Source organism: Pelodiscus sinensis, chromosome 13, assembly GCF_049634645.1.
Source record: "Pelodiscus sinensis isolate JC-2024 chromosome 13, ASM4963464v1, whole genome shotgun sequence".
NCBI classification, from domain to species: domain Eukaryota; kingdom Metazoa; phylum Chordata; order Testudines; family Trionychidae; genus Pelodiscus; species Pelodiscus sinensis.
This window is the reverse complement of record NC_134723.1, coordinates 101153-120684: the sequence shown is the minus strand read 5'-3', so window position 1 is coordinate 120684 and position 19532 is coordinate 101153. Positions and strand designations below refer to the sequence as shown.

General features: G+C 47.8%; 1 protein-coding gene and 1 long non-coding RNA gene across 12 annotated transcripts in view; one reads left to right on the top strand and one right to left on the bottom strand.

The window, feature by feature from the left end:
* Positions 1-19532, bottom strand: part of LOC142831314 (uncharacterized) — an 86888-nt gene that overhangs the window by 42241 nt on the left and 25115 nt on the right. Inside the window, exon 3 of one of the 2 annotated variants that reach the window (XR_012907034.1) lies at positions 3874-3962. The exons of the other annotated variant lie outside the window; for it this stretch is intronic. This is a non-coding gene — a long non-coding RNA (uncharacterized LOC142831314). Of the gene's footprint in view, positions 1-3873; positions 3963-19532 lie in introns of those variants that run through there. 2 annotated transcript variants of the gene reach the window in all.
* ZNF185 (zinc finger protein 185 with LIM domain) overlaps positions 1-19532 on the top strand; it is a 78226-nt gene that overhangs the window by 41644 nt on the left and 17050 nt on the right. For 8 of the 10 annotated variants that reach the window (XM_075941214.1, XM_075941212.1, XM_075941213.1 and 5 more), the window contains 9 exons: positions 1680-1757; positions 2396-2476; positions 7363-7446; positions 8546-8629; positions 9708-9767; positions 11352-11456; positions 14264-14359; positions 16797-16895; positions 17723-17833. In XM_075941214.1, the coding sequence (XP_075797329.1) occupies positions 1680-1757; positions 2396-2476; positions 7363-7446; positions 8546-8629; positions 9708-9767; positions 11352-11456; positions 14264-14359; positions 16797-16895; positions 17723-17833 (798 nt within the window). The remainder of the gene's footprint in view (positions 1-1679; positions 1758-2395; positions 2477-7362; positions 7447-8545; positions 8630-9707; positions 9768-11351; positions 11457-14263; positions 14360-16796; positions 16896-17722; positions 17834-19532) is intronic. The other 2 variants (XM_075941216.1, XM_006111329.4) reach the window with 2 other exon arrangements.

The window sequence follows — 19532 nt, the reverse complement described above, 5'->3', positions numbered from 1 at the left end:
TAAACATTCTCTGTTCTACTTACATAGCTGCAGTTTCTAAATTTAGTCCTTCACTAGGCATCGATGTCACTGGCTCCCTGGCTTATTTCGTGCCCTCCAAGGCTCTTCTGGTGACGCACAGGAAGGGGTCACTGCTTCCAATTCACTTTGTTTCCATTGGCTCTCCTGGCCTCCTGCCAACTCATTTCCTTCTTCCTTAGCATTCTTGGGGACTCTCTAGGACGGGGTGGGCAAAAGGGCCTCTGTGGCCTGGATCCGGCCCACCAAGCAAGTTAATTTGGCCTACGGAGACCCTGCTGCTCCCCCTGCACCCAGGCCAATCAGCGCTTGGGGGTGGGGAGAGCGTGTGAAGTCGTCTTCTTCCTGTCCTGCAATGGGCTCAGCTTTTAAAGTCAATCACCAGCTGCTTAGCTGGCAGTTGACTCTAAGTGCGGTGTTCCCTTGCAGAGCAGGGACAGAGAGCAAGAGGCTTCAAGTGCTTCCCCTCCCCAGGCCCTGATTGACCTGGGGGCAGCATGGGGGAGCACACAAAGTCTCCTCCCACCAACAGGAGCAGGGTACCTAGAAGGCTGGCGGGTCTCTCTGGGGGGAGGCAAAGACTTCGCACACTCCTCCACCCCTAGACCAATCATGGTCTGTGGGTGGGGAAGCCCCTTCAGAAATTTTTGAAGTGGCCCCCAGTCAAAAATTATTGCCCACCCCTGCTGGAGGACCTGCTGTCTATGGTTTTAACCCTAACAGGCAAGACAGTTAGGATTAGGTCTCGAGTTTACCACTGTGAAAGAACTTTAGTTTCTTGAATGGCTGGAATGTCCAAAAAAGGGCATTACATCCTCTTCCCTATTCATCACAAGTGTATTAATGACACATCACAACATGGTGACATTTACACTTTATCTTTGTCTATTTTGGCTCTTATTCTGAGGCCCATTACTATAGCATATAAATCCTAATATTATGACTTCTTATGCAGGGTAAACTAAAACTCTGGGCTTGTGATGTATAAGTGAACCTAAAGGATTATGGGATTGTCACGTCATACATATTTGTCCTTTAAACGAATGTGGTCTGTTTATGACTTACGTGCACACCTCCCTACCTAATAAATCAGGGCTACTCAACTTTGAAAGCCCCAGGGGCCACAATGAAACTGTCAGCACTATGTACAAAGTCATTTTTGGGCCAGGCAGAGCATATGCTAACTCAGGGCACAGTAGGTGTATACATGCGTGTATTAGGTAGCTGTTCAAAGTGTTCCTGCTAGTTATTACATCATGTGCTAGAGTTCACAGTCATGACCGTGGAAGAGTCCTTGAAAGGAACCCATTGATGTCAGTAAATCTGTTGAGCTCTGCATGAGTGCAGATGTCTGTCCATGAGCATTGCATTGCAGACGTAAGGCCTTGACATGGCTATAAGCTTGTCACAGGGTGAGTCTGGTGGTGGTGCTATCAGGAAGGACCCACAAGACTTAAGTTCAAATCCCTGTTCTGCGACTTTAGACAGATTGCTTTGCCTCTTAGCCTCAGTTCCCAATTTACAAAATGTGGCCAATAGGACTGCCCTGCCTTCCAGGGAGTTGTGAAGGTAATTATAGTAAACTCTGAGATGGGTACTTGGTCATGGCAGCCACAGAAGTATCTTAAGTGAATATTGCATTATTACTTTTTTGTTGTCAGTACAAATGGAGAGAGCAAGAACCCAAATGAGTCTTCCTGGAGTAAGCCAAAGCCAATGGCTGCTGATTACACCACAAGGTAAGAGTAGTGGTACTATGGAAAAAACGATCTGTTCTTTTATCCTACCCTGGCGTGTGATACTTCTTAAATTATTTGAAATGTCAAGTGAAACAGTCTTGCCAAGCACAGTCCCTCTGACAGGAGGCACTTTTATCATATCAATGGAGGAAGCATTAAATATGGGAATCTGCTATCCTCTGGAATATACAACTGTGAGAATTTAGAAGTATCCTGAGAAAAACTGGTCAAAAGCTGAAAAGTTTAATGAAAAATTTCAAAATTTTGTACTTGTCTCTGTTGCAAAGTGGAGCTGTTTTCGTTTTTTTCAAAAATGGTCACAGTTTTTAAAAATTGCTGGAGTTTTATCAAAGACATTATTAAAATGGTTATTGACAGTTTTCATTAGTAGAAACCCAAGTGTAAATGCTGATTTTTGTAAATTCTAATTTTTTGAAGATGTTCTCAAACATACTTTTCTGCAAATAATGGACATTTTTTACATCAAGAATTTTAATGAAAACATTATTTTTGGGGGGAGGAGGCTGTTTTTTAATTGGGGGGAAAATACCCTTTTTTGCTTTAAAAAAAAAAATTGACCATTTGTAGGAGTGCGCTAGTTTGCTCATTGAGTGTGTTTTTCTTTGCTCACTTTGCAGCTTTGACGCAGACAGTAAGAGCCAAGCCACCAGACTCTGGAATAAAAGCACATCACAGATCCCTAGTTACACTGAAAGCAGGTACAGTGTATGAGTTCTAAGCTTCCCAAATCTCTTGGGTGGCCATAATATATGGCGCTGAAACAAATCACCATGGGGCTGTTTTTGCTGCACCCTACTTCCCACCCAGACCCTGCATCCTCACTCCCAGCCTGCTCCTTGTAGCCCTCTCTTGCACATGGAAACACTCATTTTCGGCCCCACTCAGGAGCCACAAAAATCTTTTACTCCAGGCCCTCAGACGAGTAAATCTAGTGCTGTCTAGACCAAGTAAACATAGACTATCCCTGCTGGGTGTTTGTCCAACCTGGTCTTAAAAACCTCCGGAGAAGGGGATTCCACAGCCTTCTTGAAAGCCTGTTTCAGAGCTTTCAGCTCTGGGATTAGAAAACTTTTCCTGAGATCCATACATACACTCTGTGGTGTAGTGGGGGTGCTGTCTGCTCTGTAACCTGGGGTCCCCCTGCACCGTGATGTGTGATTCCCACTGACTCCCCCAAATGTGTATTAACCCAGACACCTAAGCTCAGCCTGAGGAGATAACGGGATTCCCAGGGGGAGAGACAAAGGGAGAGAGGCAGAGACCAACAGGAGGCTTCGGGGGAAGGGTCAGTTGCTGGCTGGGAAACATGAAGGAGTCAGCCTAAACTGAGGGCTGGAGGTCTAGGGGGGTGATGGACCTCTCTAACCGAAAGGATCTGGGGCATCCTGGCCCAGACTCCTGTAGCCACATCACGTCTATGCTGTGCTGTAGCCTGGAGGAGCAATAAACCCTCTCTATTCTTGCTGCTATGGGGCTGCAGGATTTGGGAGAACCCTGACTCAGCATCACACACTCCGCTGGCTGCAGACATTGTATCTAAAAGGGTGTTACAAGGAGTAGAGAGAAAAAAAATTCTCTTGGCCTCTGATGATAGGATAAGAAGCAACGGACTTAAACTGCAGCAAGGGAGACTCAGGCTGGACATTAGGAAAAACTTCCTGCCTGTTAGGGTGGTTAAACACTGGAATAAATTGCCTAGGGAGGTTGTGGAATCCCCATCACTGGAGATATTTAAGAGTAAGTTGGATTGACATCTATCAGGGATGATCTAGATGGCACTTGGTCCTGCTGTGAGGGTAGGGGACGGGACTTGATACCCTCTTAAGGTCCCTTCCAGTTCTAATATTCTGTGATTGGGAACAACTAGTACATCTTGTATATTACAACTAGACATGCTGAGTTTTTAACCTTCCCCTGTAGGTCAAAACTGTTTATCTTTTTTGTTGTCCTCTGGGCTTTCAGAATTTGTTCACATCTTTCTTAAAGTGTGTCATCCAAAGCTGGAGCCAGTACTCCAGCTGAGTTCTTACCCAGTGCTGCATAGAGCAGAACAGTTACCTCCCATGTCTTACAAGATCTCCTGATAACATACCGAGAGTGATAGTAGATTTTTTTGCAGCTGCAGCCCAATGTGACTCCTGGATGCAATGCAGTCATGGGACAATCCCCACTGGTGCTGCAGCACTACAAGTAAAGATTAGAAAGGGTCTTATATTTTACGACAGAAAATGGTTTCCGGCTCTAAAAAGGGAAAATGGCTACCAACATCCAGCTTCTGCAGACATGATTTTCAGAGATGCTAATGCCCAAGTCAGTAGGGCATGAGTGTCCAGCACCTCTGATAATCAGCCCCTATGCAAACAGAAACAGACTTCTGACATCTAGGGTGTCAGCAGTGTAAAATGCAAAACTTAATTTCCTGACCTGAGCAATCTTTCATTGTAACCAAGTCCCTGCACTGTGTATATTGCAGTGCACCACACTGCCTTCCTCCCCAGCAGTAGCATTTCTCTTCTGTTCCCAAGACTCAGACCCAGCTGATTTTTATTGCATTTTGCCTGCAGAAAGGATGAAGTCAGACAGACCCCAAGTGGCAACTGCTGGACTGAAATCAGGTCACAGCATGGGAAGAGTAATAATTCACAAGGGAGTGGCTATGCAAACTAAGTGATTGGGCAACAAAATGGCAAATGAAATTTAATATTGATAAATGTAAAGTAATGCACAATGGAAAAAATAATCCCAACTATACATACAATATGATGGGGACTAATTTAGCTACAGCTACTCAAGAGAGAGATCTTGGAGTCATTGTGGATAGTTCTCTGAAAATATCTACTCAATGTGCAGCGGCAGTCAAAAAAGCAAACAATGTTAGGAATCATTAAAAAAAGGATAGAGAATAAGAGAATATCTTATTGCCTCTCTGTAAATCCATGGTACACCCACATCTTGAATATTGCGTACAGATGTGGTCATACAATCATAGAGCTGGAAGAGACCTCAGGAGGTCATTGAGTCCAGCCTTCTGCCCAAAGCAGGACCAATCCAAACTAAATCAACCCAGCCAGGGCTTTGTCAAGCTGAGACTTTAAAACCTCTAGGGATGGAGATTCCACCACTTTCCTAGGGAACCCATTCGAGTGCTTCACCAGCCTTCTAGTGAAATAGTTTTTCTTAATATCCAACGTAGACCTCCCCCACTGTAAGTTGAGATCCTTCTCCTTGTTCTGCCACCTGTCACTACTGAGAACAGCCTCTCTCCATCCTCTTTAGAACTTCCCTTCAGGAAGTTGAAGGCTGCTCTCAAATCCCCCCTCACTCTTCTCTTCTGCAGACTAAAGAAGCCCAAATCCCTTAGCGTCTCCTCATAGGTCATGTGCTCCAGCCCCTTAATCATTTTGGTTGCCCTTTGGTGGACCTTCTCCAATGCGTCCAGATCCTTTCTATAGTGGGGGGGGCCCAGTACTGGACGAAGTACTGCAGATGTGGCCTCACCAAAGCCGAATAAAGGGGAATAATCACTGCTCTAGACCTGCTGGCAATGCTCCTTCTAATTCATCCTATTTTATGCCATTAGCCCTCTTGGCTACAAGGGCACACTGTTGACTCATATCCAGCTTCTCATCCACTGTAATCCCCAGGTCCTTTTCTATTGAACTGCTACTTAGCCAGGCAGTCCCCAGCCTGTACCAATGCTTGGGATTCTTCTGTCCCAAGGGCAGGACTCTACACTTGTCCTTGTTGAACCTCATCAGATTTCTTTTGGCCCAATCTTCTGATCTTTCTAGGTCACTCTGGACCCTGCCCTCCAACGTATCTACCTCTCCTTCTAGCTTAGTGTCATCTGCAAACTCGCTGAGGGTGCAATCACCCCCTCATCCAGGTCATTAGTAAAGATGTTGAACAAAACCTACCCTAGAACCGATCCTTGGGGCTCTCCGCTAGAAACCGACCGCTAATCTGACATCGAGCCATTGATCACTACCCGTTGGGTCCAACAGTCTAGCCATCTTTCTATCCATCTTAAAGTCCATTTATCCAATCCATACTTCCTTAACTTGCTGGCAAGAATATTGTGGGAGACCGTATCAAAAACTTTACTAAAGTCAAGGTATACACATCCACTGACTTTCCCATATCCAGAGAGCCAGTTACCTCATCCTAGAAGCTAATCAGATTGGTCAGGCATGACTTGCTCTTGGTGAATCCATGTTGACTATTCCTGATTACTTTCCCCTCTTCCAAGTGCATCAAAATGGATTCCTTGAGGATCCCCTCCATGATTTTTCCAGGGACTGAGGTACGGCTGACTGGTCTTTAGTTCCCTGGATAGGAACTACATTTGCTTGGTGGTTGCTTCATCTCAAAAAAGATTTGTTGTTGTTGGAAAAGGTTCAGAAAAGGGCAGCAAAAATGATTAGGGGTTTGGAACAAGTCCCATATGAAGAGAGATTAAAAAGACTTGGACTTTTCAGCTTAGAAAAGAGGAGACTAACGGGGGATATGATAAAGGTCTATAAAATCATGACTGGCGTGGAAAAAGTGAATAAGGAAGAGTTATTTATTTATTCCCACAATATAAGAACTAGAAGTCACCAAATGAAATCAATAGGCAGCAGGTTTAAAACAAACAAAAGGAATTTTTTCTTCACGCAGCACACAGTCAACCTGTGGAACTCCTTGCCAGAGGATGTGGTGAAGTCAGGACTTTAACAGGGTTCAAAAAAAAGCTAGATAGATTCATGGAGGTTAGGTCCATCAAAGGCTATTAGCCAAAATGAGTAGAAATGGTGTCCCTAGCCTCTGTTTGTCTGGAAAAGGATGACAGGAGAGGGATCACGTGATGATTACCTGTTGTGTTCTCTCCCTCTGGGGCATCTGGTATTGGCTACCATCAGCAGACAGGATACTAGACTAGATGGACCTTTAGTCTGACCCCGTATGGTTGTTCTTATGCTGTTTGATATAGAGCACAACCTTGCTTTTCATTTAAAAGGGTGTTGGTCAGTGATTTGCAGACTTTCAGAGTCTGGTCATAGGGCAGTCTCCACATACATCACCTGCTTCCTGAGTTGTGTGTGATCAGGTTTTCCATTGGTCCTTCCCTGCCCCCACAGGATCTGTCCCAAAGGAGCTTCTCAGTCCAGTCTTTACTTTTCCTAGTGGGCTCCCAGCTGCCTCAGCAAACTGCACCTGCCAATTCCAGTGGTAGGGAAGCTTTGAGTTTAAGCCAGTGTGGCTCCCTCCAGTGCTGCACTAGAACCTGGCACAAAACTAAGAATCCAGACAAGGCACTTTCCAGCTAATGTCATGCACACACTCTAAGCTCCCATAGTAAGTGTGTGAGTCCCAAGCAAAGTGTTGAGACCCCTTTCAGGGAATATCAGAAACGCATGAGCTTCATTCTGATTCCGGGGAAGAGGGGAAGCGGTCTGATGCAGAAGAACAGTTCAGGGAACAGACATTCACTCCCTATGCATGGATGTCTGCTTAGTGTGGAACGTCAGTGCAGCAGTGGGAAAGCAGGGGAGTATTCACTTTATCTCGTGTTTCATTAATTATTATTTATTGTGATTATCAGTGACAAAGGGGATGAGGAGGAGCCTGTGGGGACATCTCAACGTGAAGCAACACTATCCAAATCTACCCTGGCTACAGGCAGAAGGTAGAGTCGCTATAGAGTTTATTATATGAAATGAGCCTCCACTCCAGCAAGTGCTCCCAAATCATGTGTACTTTATGTTGCAGATAGTGCCACTTGCTATGCCCTGGCCTTTGCTAACTCCTCTGAGGAAGAGATGATTCCTCTCAGTATTGAGAAAGATGCTGCTCTGCCCAGTGAGCAAGCAATGAAGCACTTAGTTTGTGGCACCCAGGAGAAATGGGGGCTGGTGTCTTCCCCATATTCTATGGGGATCCAGCTGAGAAGGCTTGTTACCCCTCCTTGTATACCAACCTCCTATGACCTAGATTATGCCCTTTGTCTTTTCAGAGATCTGTCTGTCCTGTCCTCAGACTGACTTTCCTGGGCAGAAGGTCATTTGCTTACTATGTCCCATTGTAGTGGAGTTCTCTTCCCAATCATGTTCACCACTCTTAGTTGGTTTGCTATGTTTAGGTTGGATCAGAACAGGATTCAGATTTTTGTTCGTTTGCCCTTTCCTTTCAAATTCTGTCTTCCTTTGTGTATAGAACTTCAATAACTGTAGAAGACTTGGAGATACCAAATAAGTTTGTGGTAGCACGTCGGATTAATTGCAACTTTCTTTTTATATTTATATGTGAAGAAAGTTATGAATATCCCCAAGCCAGTGGCTTAGAGTGAAGTAAAGCTGAGAGCCACCTCCTCCCCAGAGAAAAGGTAGAGTTCAGGCTGTGTTGATGTTCCCATAGTCAAGGTCCATGAATATATGGCCAAGTCTTGTTACTGGAGCAAATGCATGATCATAGAGCACAGGCATGGCCACGCCTACCAGTGGAACCATTCAGTGTGTGAGAGTCTCTCAAAAGATTGGGGGGATCGCAGTCGCTTGACCTCAGCAGGAAACAGTGAAGAAAGTTTACACTGTAGGGAACAATAGGCAGAGTGAGGAAAAAACTCAGCAACTGAACAGGTGCATGGTGGCTCTCATTTATATGGTTAGGTTGTGCAGAGTGGAATATCATCCAGCATATGTCTCTGGTTTTCTCTGTGCACCCCTGTAGGCTGTAGTACAAGTACTGCATACTGAGTCTTACTGTTGGGTTGGGTTTTTTTTTACTAGTCACAATCCAGTTAAAGAGGAGCCTGACCTGATCTTCTGGGATGAATCGGTTCCCAAAGCCACTACCATTTCCACAGGAAAAAGGTAGAGTTGGACAGAAACACCTTCCATGCTATTGAAGTGAAATAGATGCTGTCTGCTTTTATCTGTTGGGGGTTCACTTTAGCTCACTTGTGCCTGCAGTACAAGAGCCCTCAGAATAAAGGTGGTTGTAGCAAATCAGGCTTAGTCCAGGAGGCATGTGGTAAAAGGTGTTGGGACCAGAAAAATGGGACAGCCTGATGTGAAGATAGCGTGTTAAGTAGCAAAATGCCTCTTCTACCCTGGGAGTATATTCTGTTGTGGGTGGTCTCTAATAAAGTTGCCCACCATTGCCCCTACTTAGCATAAGATCAGTGATTTAGTTCTCATTTGTATAGCTCAAGTCATCTAGTAGGGTCTCTGATCCGGTTTGACTGTTGATCTGATTCATGTGTGCTATAGAAAGAGAGGGGAGGAAGATGCACATTGAAGCCCCTGCACTAGTGCCACCATGAGACTGCTCCCTGAGGGAGAGTAGATAGTGTTTAAAACATTACACACCCTGGAATTTCCCACTCTTCCCCTCTCTCTCTGCCCTCCTCTGCCCTCCACTTCCAACTCTGAAGGCTCGACTCAATTGTGTAGCTTCCACCTTTAAGAGAAACCACTGCCAGCTCCAGCTTTCAGCAGCCTACTAAACCAGAGCAACCAGCTCTTTTCTCCAGGCCTGGCAGCTCCAACACTTGTGAAGGAGTAGACTCCTCCTCTCAGCACAGCAAAGGGGATTAACCCCTTTCTGGCTCAGCCAGAGATGCGGTGCAAGTACCCCATCCCACTTTCCTGCTGTGCCTAGAGGTTGTCTCCAGCACAGGAGGGAGGCAGGTTGGTGAAGCAGTGTGTGATGGAAGTTTGCTTCTGTGTTGTGGCTAACTTGATGGGCAATCCAGCCTCTTCCACCAGCCGCAAAGCCAGCAACTGTTAAAACAAACCAAATGCTCAGTGCTCAGAAGAGCTGGTGAAAAAGTTGTCTGTCTCTTCTGCCTATGTTCCCCACAGCAGGTGTATCTAATTATAGAAAAAGGGTTTGGAGAGCGTAAAGACACTAAACCCTTTCAACTCACTGTCTCTCTTATTTCCATAGTGAAAAAGAGGAAAGGACCCTCAAACCCACAGTGTGTGACTCCATTTCTTCTGAGGAGAGGTAACATCCCCTTCATGCCTCTGATTTTGGAATATCATCTTCAGCTGACTTGTAGAATGTTGCATCTGGATCCTTAAATTGAACAGCAGCAGAAGGCTCTGACTCATGTAACAAGGGATATACAGTCTCCTTTTAATTAGCAAACAATGTATAGAATATCTTCCCTTGTGCAAATCAGCCTTCATAGTAATGACTCCAAACTCTGTGTCACCGCAGCCTTTGTGTCTAGTGAGCACTCTAGTGTTTTTATAAGTGATATTTGCTTAGGGAATTTCCAAAGGGCTGGGCAATTTTGAACTTGATTTGTGTGCTAATAACATTAAATAGCCTCTGGGGAAGATGGCTTCTTGGATTGCCACTCAGGAAAGCTGGGTCCTAGTCCCAGCTCTGCCACTGATTCCTTGAATGACACTGGGCAAGTCACTTATTTTACCTGTTGCTCAGTTCCTGTAAAAAGGGATAATGATCTTGCCATACAGGACTGTTATGAAGACAAATCCATTAATGTCTCAGGTGCTACAGTACCTAGAGCTATACAATACTGCCCAATGTAGAATATGGGTAAGAATTAGTTATTACTTGACTCCAGTGTGCCAGAAACCATTACTAAGAGAGGCTCAAGGGTGAAGGAAATGAAAACCTTGTACTTTATTGCCTCTCACAGCCATGAAACAAGAACACAGAATACAATGTTTGACCAAAAATCTGAAGTTCCCCTCAGTATCATCTCCCTGGAAACAGTCCACAAGGGGTAAGGGTCCACCTTGCTCACTCTGAGCATGTGTGAGTGGGGTAGAAGTAAGGACTGCAGACAATGTACCTGAAAATGGCCTTGCCTGAATCCCATATGCATGCATGCATTCTCTGTCACTCACCCCGATGGTCGTGGCTAGCCCTACTACTCTTGTATTTAATACACAAAGCAGGAAATGGGGAAGTTTGCATTTATTTTCTCCAAACAATTGAGAGTTTCCCAATAAGAAATATGATGAGGTTCATCCCCAAATAATGATGTCCTTTCACAGACACAAATATTCAGGAAATGGGTGATACTATGCTTTCTGAGGGTGATGTCTTTTTTTTTTCTAGCTATCCTGATTCCCTAGAGATTGACCATAAATTTGACCCAATAAAGCAAGAGCAGAGTCTGTAAACATCATCACATGCTGCTGATTTTGTCTTGGTGTTGAGAGAGAGGGCTATTTTTCTGTCCCCGGAGCATTCTAACAAAGGACATACCAAGGGAACTGCACTCCTTCAGTGTATATGAGGGGGTGAGGGATGTACTGTCCATGAGAAGAGAAACACCCTATCATTAAAAGTGCATGGAGGTCCTTCTGCTTCTTTCCCATGTTGGCAAGGTTTCTCACAGGTTCCAGTCTGCCACTTAGACCAGTAAGCTGTCATGTTGTGTAGTATGCTGGTACATGGTAACTGACTGGAAGGTACATCTCATGGTCTGAAGTGAGCAGCAGGTGGGGGCAATAAGTTCTTTTTCCAAAAGGAAAGCTTCACATCATATGATTTTGTTACTTTAACTCCATTCATCAAACTACTCTTACAACATCTCTCTCCCCCTTGCAGGTCTAACTTGTATTTTAGAGACAATACATCTGATCCGGTGATTGAGACATGCCATCAGTACAGGGGCCCTGAATACATGGAGGACATGAATTCCAACCTCACAAGGTAAGAGCCAGAGATGGCATTCACAGCAGGCTCACTCGGGGTCTCAGTATAACTACCAGCTGCTGCTCTGCACTCTTAAAGGGACAGAGAGGAGCAGGCGGGCAAAGATACTGGCTCAATCTCTGGTCCCCTGCCAGGTCTCAGGGCAACCTTTCCCAGTGGTGCCATTCTGCATTCTGAAAGGGACAGATCAGCCATCCTCAGCACAACCCTCCCCCCCCATCCTTCTCCCCACTGCCACTCCACATTCTTAAAGGGACACAGCAGCCATCCTTGCTGGTCTCAGCACAAGCCCCTTCCCCCTTCCCCCCTCACATCCCCACTGCCACTCTGCATTCTTAAAGGGACAGAGCAGCTGGTCCCGTGGGTCTCAGCACAAACCCCCCTCCCTCTCCCTGCTGCCTTCTGCATTATTAGGGACAGGGGAAAACCTTTCTTCGGTTCACTGTATTTCACAAAGAAAGACACAGTAGGCTTACTAGTAATAGAGAGGTAGTCATGTTAGTCTGATCTTGCTAAAACAAAAGGAAAAACTATGTAGCACTTTAAAGACTAGCAAGATGGTTTAATGGTTTAATTGGCTTTCGTGGGCCAGACCCACTTCCTCAGATCATATTCTGGAAGAGAATTGGCATGACCATATATGCCAAAGGAATACAATGAAAAAAGTAAACAAGTTATTAAAATGACAAATCAGATTTAGTACAGATGGTGGGGTGAGGGAGAGGGAAGGAGGGAATAGCTATTCTGTACTAAATCTGATTTGTCAGTTTAATAACTTGTTCACTTTTTTCATTGTATTCCTTTGGTATATATGGTCATGCCAATTCTCTTCCAGAATATGATCTGAGGAAGTGGGTCTGGCCCACGAAAGCTCATCAGGTATTAAACAACCTTGTTAGTCTTTAAAGTGCTCCATAGTTTTTCCTTTTGTTTTAGGCTTACTAGGTAACCTTTCCTTCCCCCCAAAGGAAACCGAGCACTTGAACACATTTTGGTGGAGTTTGCTTCCTGGCTGGAAAGACCTTGTAATGTAAATAAGGTCTTTATCTTGCAAATGCTAATCCCAGTTGTGCTTGTTACTTTACTTAGGAGTCACTGAGGCATTTTGAAGAACCAAGAAACTACACTAAAAAACAAAGGCCAGGCATCTGCCCTTAATGACTTTCCAAGCCTGTCCCTGTCCCCAAACAAACTGTAAAACCTAATGGCAGTCACTTGTCTGGAACCCCTAGAAATTGGGAATAGACAACTCTCCTAGTCGCAGTGTCACTGCAGCCCCTGAGCTGGGGTTCAGTCAGACACGTCAGGTTACAAATACTTAGATTCCTTTTTAAAAAGACACTTTGGTTACTGGAGTTCTTGTCCAGCCAGAACTTGCCCCTTTCCCCCAGCCCTCTGGGGCTCAAAGGAAATCCTACTCCTTCTCCCTGCTGCCCAGTGCTGCTGGAGACCATCAGACTTTCTGTCTCTCCCACTAGTCCCCCTTCAGGTGAGCTGAAATTGGGGTGGACTGTCCTCTCTACCAGCTGTCTTAGCAAAGCTGCAGCTCTCACTTCCAGTCTCTTCCAGCCTCCCACCAGCCCAGCTGGGGCTGCATGGAATGAAATGCTCCTCTGCTGGTGTAGTAGCGGAGACTTCCCTTGGCTGTCAGGCTGGGATGCTACAGGGGGCCAACCAGGACTGAGCCAGTGTCTTTGCAAGCAGGCTCCCTTGTCCCTAATAGTGCAGAGCCACAGGGCTTGTGCTGAGACTGGTGGAATGGCTGCTCTGTCCCTTTAATAGTGTAGAGTGGCATTCCCATTAAAACGCGATTGGGACTGATTTTGGGGTCCTGGCCTACACTTTGAGAACTGCTGGTCTAGTCCAGGCCTGGGCAAAATAAGGCCCATGGGCCGGATCCAGCCTGCCAAGCCACCAGGTGTGGGTGTGGAGCCCCGGATGGGCTCCCCTCTTTAAAAACTGTGAATCTGGAGGGGAAAGGGGAAAGCTTTAGGAGCTGCTCCCGCCCCCAGCAAAACCCCATTGGCTAGCTTCTGGCTAAAAACTGGCCAATAGGAGCTGCCTGTTTCAATAACAGGCAGCCACAAAGCACAAGAGGCTTCAGAGCGGATGGCTGCTGCCTCTGTGGGGGCAGGCAAGTAGTAGTGTTCCCTCTAACCTGTGCAGCAGCACAGCTTCACAGGTGATTAATTAGCCCTGCCCAATCAGAGGCTCGGGACTCCATGCTCAGAGCTGACTGGACAGGGCTGATTAATGGCCTCTGAAGCTGTGCTGCCGCACAGTGTAGAGGGAATACTGGCAGGCAGGGAGGCTGATTCAGGACTGTCTGCTCGCTGGTAAGCCTCCTGGACAAGGCCTGCTTCTGGCACCTTCGTCCCTCCCTTCCCCAACCCTCTGCCCCCCACTCCTGCCCCCTAATCCACATACCCAAATCCTCTGCCACCTCCTGCACCCATATCCCTTCCTAGATCTGGCACCCCATCCCTTGCCCAGATCACAGTCCCCATTACCTGCATTAGGTCTAAATCCAACCCTCTGCACTCCAGTCCAGTGCCCCAGGTCACAACTGCCTCCTTCACCCAAACTCCTTCCCTTACTCCAAGCTCCCTTCTGCACCCAATCTCCATCACAGACCCTGCATCTTCTCTTCCATTAATATCATGGAAAAGTGCAGGCTTGACCACTTTCCAAATTCTGGGAGTGGCCACACATCAAAAATGATTGCCCATCCATGGTCTAGACAGTGCCTTCTAGGAGCCACTTTTAATACAGTGAAGCATTTAATGACTTTCCTCCTCTGGCAGATCCAACTCCCAATCCAGAGACATTTTCACACATCCCACTGATACCAGATTCATAGCCGCTGGATACCTGGGTGATACAGAATGTGACCCTAAAAGGTACATAGGTGTTGCATTTAGTGGGATTTTCCCGGAAGTTTGAGGGCAAATAAAAATCTGAAGTCCATTGCTCTTATTACAGCAATCAGCCTTGGAGTGTAGTGGTGAAAAGGGGCTGTGTGGAAGAGATAGATACTCCAGCTCACGGGACCTAGGGTAGGGGTAGGCAGCCTGTAGCCCATCTGTTTGATGTGCCCCCTTGAGGTTTGATGTGTGGCCCACAAAACATTTTGTTTACTGTTGCCCCCATGCAGGATTGCCACATTCCTCTGGTTTCCATCTGCGTAGGGTTTTTTCCTTCTCAGTATTACTCAAGTGACATGCATGTAAAGCAAGGAATATGAAGTGAGGTGCATACTGTCTGCACACAGCACTTACTGTGAGAGCCAAGCGCTCCCTCTGTATTCAATCCAAGTGCTGCTATGGTTCAGCTGGCACAAACCACAAATTCTAGGTATGCAAGCGCAGTTAGGAAAATTGCCCTGTCCCAGGAGACCGTCTTGGTTACAACAATCTAGCAGCCCATTGAGATTAAGGAGGACGCCTTGTGCAGCCCACTCACATAGACCATAGGGTGAGCTCTAGGTGTATTCTTAGTCAGCCTTCCCTGACAAGATTCAGACACTCAGTCTCTCTTCATTTGTCAATGCCATGTGCTCAGTGTTCCCTCTAATTTTCTATATCCATTTGTGGAATGGCTTTTGTTATGAGAGGTGTACCAGCACGTAGGTGATGTGTCACATAACAAAAAACATTCTGCACACAGACAATGTGTAGTGGAGATGGGTCTGAGGGATTGGAGTGAGGATCATAAAAGGGGGTTCCAGGCTGGGGCAGGTAGTTAGTGAGCAGGAGGCAGTGAAGGCTCTTATCTGAGGGTATAAACACTGAAGTGGGGCAGGGGATGAGGGGCTTGGAGTGGAAGAGGGGACTCCAGTTTGGGGAGGGGCTCTGGGTTTGTGGGGGACTTAGGGTGGGGTGGGACATTGGGACTCGGCTTAACTGGGTGGCTTCTGGTCAGTGGTTGTAACAAGTTCAGTCCTGTCTATGAGCACCCCTTAGTGGCTGAAGGGGGGGGGTCTCGCAATAATTACCTCGGCTGTTTGTGGGCAAGGCACAGCAGTCCAATCCATGGCTGAGTTCAGGCTTCCTCTTTACCTCCTCATTCAGGTGTAGTTTGTAAGGGGTTTGGGGGGGACCCAGGCCCACCCACTCCTCTGGGTCCCGGCCCAGGGACCCTATAGGTAGCAGTTACCTGCCAGTTATCAGAGTCGTGTCCCTGGGCCACTTCCCCGGGATGCCATTTCATCCAGCCCTTCTCTAGGACCTAGTTGCAAAGTTTCCCTTGTCCGGGGTTTCTCAGAATTGCCGCTGGCTAGCCTTTTGCCAAAGGATCTAGCTCCGCTTAGTTACAGGGGCCCAGCCCCACTTGGAGCTGTCCAAGGTGCTGGTGTTCCCAGTCAGCCCAGAGGTCTGCCTGGGTTGAGCTCCAGGTTGGAATTGACAGGCCTTAGCTAGCAGCTCCTTATATAGCAGCCTGCCACATCCTAGTTGGCTGCAGTGAAGGCTGCCCCTCTACCCTGCTCGGAAGACCTCTCCACTGCTCCTGCTGCTGGCCAGGGCACTGAAAGGCCTCCAGCAGGTAGTTCAGGTTTTGTGCACCCCATCACAGCGGTGCTAAGGCAGGCTGTCTTATGCCTGTCTGTCCTGGGGGCACCCTGCTATGCCCCAGAAGCAGCCAGCAGGTCTAGTTCCTGGAGGGGTGTATGAGTTTGCAGCATGCCATGTGCACTGCTTTTACCTGGAAGCACTGCCTCCCATCTCCCATTGGTCAGTTTCTGGCCAATGGGTGTATAGAGCCAATACTCAGGATGGGGGCAGCGTGCAGAGCCCCTTGGCTTCCCGTGTAGGAGCCAGACCTGCTCTGCTGGCCCCAGCACAGAGCTTCCCTGACTGTGGCAGCTCCATGCTGAGGCTGGCAGGGAGGGACCCCTCTGCCTCAGCAACAGTGGCTCCGAGCTGGGGTAGTGGGAGGGATGCCTCTCCCCTGACTGAGGCAGCTTCGGGGCTTGAGGAGGGGCATCGCTCCCTGCTGCAGCCCTGAGCCCCTGCACAGGGCTTAATATGCCCGGCTGCACAGCTTAGAGGGAACGACGATTAGAATCCTTTGGTTTTTGCCACATTGATGTGGCTGGGCTCTGCTCCCATCCTAGTGACCGTAAGGTGCTAGAAGAGCAACAGAGGTTGTGATGGGCAACTGACATGTATAGAAAGTCAGTCAGGAGCTTGGCTCATTGCAGTGCAATTGGGGCCATGGAACAGTCGCCATAGAAAGAGCCTGGGAACAGCTGAACAGAGTATTTCCTTTTCCTCAGCTCGTAGAATGGATTTTCACAACGTTCCAGGTGCAAGTGATGGGCTTTTTGTTCCTTACCAGATCCGTCTCTGGCTATGAGGAGAGAAGCCCCACAGTAGATATTGAATCGGAGGGTACCAGAGGCACTGAACACAGAGAGCCTGAATGGAATGCAGCAAAGTAAGGAGTTACCACAGCCATCAGATTGCGCTTGTGAGGAATTCGTGAGCCATGTTCCAGTCCCCTTGCAGAACATCACAATTTGAAATTCCCATGCCAGGTGCCAAGCCTCTGGCACTGCTGCACCTTGGTCTCCTTTGTTCTCTCTGTCTGTAGCACACAGCAGTGTGCTCTGAATCTGGATGTTGGCATGATGTCCAGGAGTTGTGTGGTGCTTGTGAGATGATCTTCTGGTCCTTTCTGGCCTTAAACTGAAGTACCCATGAGGAAAAATGTGCAAGTGCTTAGCATCCATAGGCAGTCCTATCCCTTCCCCCCTCTCACACTGCTGCCCACCTGCAACCTCTGCAGATCAGCTCCTCTCCCTTCTGCCAAATGCAGGAGGCTCTGGGATGAACAGCTTTTCTGCAGTCTGCAGAAGGCTCTAGGAGAGAGGGGCAGGACCAATAAGGAAGTTCTGAGGATGAGGCAGAAAGAGGTGGGGTGGGGTGTTGGGAGAAGGGGGTGGAGTGAAAGCTAGGCCTTGAGCTGAGGAGTGTGGGGAGTTGAGCACCCACAGGGAAAATTAGAAGCTGGCATCTGTGGTGATTACTTCCATTAGGAGCCTGTGTGCCTGTCTTGGAGTGCCTGCTAGGGGATTTAAACAAATCATACCCATGTGTTTCTGCTGGAATTTGCATTCAGATCTCCAGGCAGCTTTGAAAATCTCAAGCATATCTCTCTGGCTTTCAGCCTGATGGTTCGTAGCTTTGGAATGGATTTCCACACAGGCCGATAGATTAATTTTCCATATGTTTTTAAGCACACCTCTTTGCTTTCTCCCCTAGGCTTTCTGCCTTGGAGGGCATTACAGAGCATGCTGAGAAGAACATGTCTACAACCCGAGCTGAGTGTCCTCCTACAAGAAAGCACACTGACCTGCACCTGAACAGAGCACAGTAAGGAGCCAGGGAATTCAGGCCCTGTTTTGTGCTGAACATTATACACACACACACACAAGGCTAATAAAATCTTTTCCTGCAGTGATGCCATCTATGGGATATCTTCACCACTGGCTGGTAACAGTACATTTCCTACAAGAGTGGGGGTGAAAACATCAGTCTCTCTCATGTTAATTAGACCTGAGACACCCAAATATCATATAGCCAACGGGCATGTCCCAGGGACATGCCCTAAGTACTTCTAAGCTACACCGCCATGCAGCTGCTCAGCTTCCCATTAAGCCCCACACACTGGCACAGGGACTCTGGACTCAGAGCTTCAGTGGGAAAAGATGCCTCTCCCCAAGCCACAAAGATTCCACAGCTGGGGGAGAGGCGCCCCTGTCACTGGCTCCAGCACAGAGCTGCCATGGCCAGGAGAAAGGCTCCCCTCTCAGCTGCAGTGGCTGAGGAAGAGGCGCCCTTTCCCCAGCACCAACACAGAACTGTTGGGAGAAAGAGGCTCCTCCCCATCATCCCCAAGAGGGAGCTGCCGTGGCGGGGGCAGCGCTGAACTAGGTCGGATAGGAAGTGGCCCGTAGCAAGTCTGGCTCCTAGGAAGGAGCCCCCAACCTGAGCACTGGCTCTGCACTCCCATTAGCTGGTTCCTAGCCAATGGGAGCTGGGGGAGTGGTGCTTGCAGAGGAGAGCAGCATGCACAGCCTCATGTTCTCTCCCCACCCCCACCAGATCCAGACCTACTGGCCAGTTACAGGGTGCAGTTCTGTCCTGGTGCCATTACCCAGGAGCTGCCCAGATAAGCCCAACCTCCTGTCCCACTCTGAGACCCCCCCCAAACATGGAGCCATCTCCTGCACCCCAAAACCTTCATCCCCAGCCCATACCCCCAGCCCAGAGTCTGTATCCCCCCATTTCCAGGCCTGAGCCCTTCCTCAAAGCTGGTGTCCCCTCTTGCATCCCAAACCCCTCATCCCTGGGTCCAACCCAGAGCCCTTGCCCCCCTTCTACGCCACACCCAGTACTGAGTCTCAACACAATCTCCCTCACCACTTGTGACTCATTTGTGGCTCTATCATGCCTACATCGATACCAGTCCTGGCCTCTTCACAGTGGGCTACAGAGAAGTCAAGTGCCTAATCAGCCCAACGGGCCTGGGGCACCCCAGGCACACTCCTCTGGATGGGTCCTCATAGACTTGATTTGGAGTGCTCCAGGATTTTCATCCCTGCCTAGGCACACACAAGCTAGCAAGTCTTCTAAGCACCCCAGAAGAAGCATCAGTCCTGGGATAGGATTGTCCCCATAGCAAACTGTTGGTCACCCATGTTTTATGCACTCCCCCAGCAGCCCTTTTGGAACTCCTAGGTTGTTTCCTCATCCCCCTAGTCTCTGTCATCAGCCCAGCCAATGGGAAGAGTGCCAAATTGCTCATCAGGTTAGCTCCCGAGCCAACTAAGCAGCCTATTCTGTAGGATGAACCTTTGCCTGGGAACCAGTTTAACCACAGGTGGTTCCATTGGCTCCTGTCAGCCTGTCTCCAGTCTCCCTCCGCTGATGACTCAGTAGTCTGACTCCTCCTCTCTGCTTTCAAAGGATTATAAATCTTACCCAGAGCTGCTGAGGAGAATGATTGTGGCTTTGCATATACAAGTTGAGCACATGCAAGAGAACATTTCAAGCTTTTGGACATTCTCCA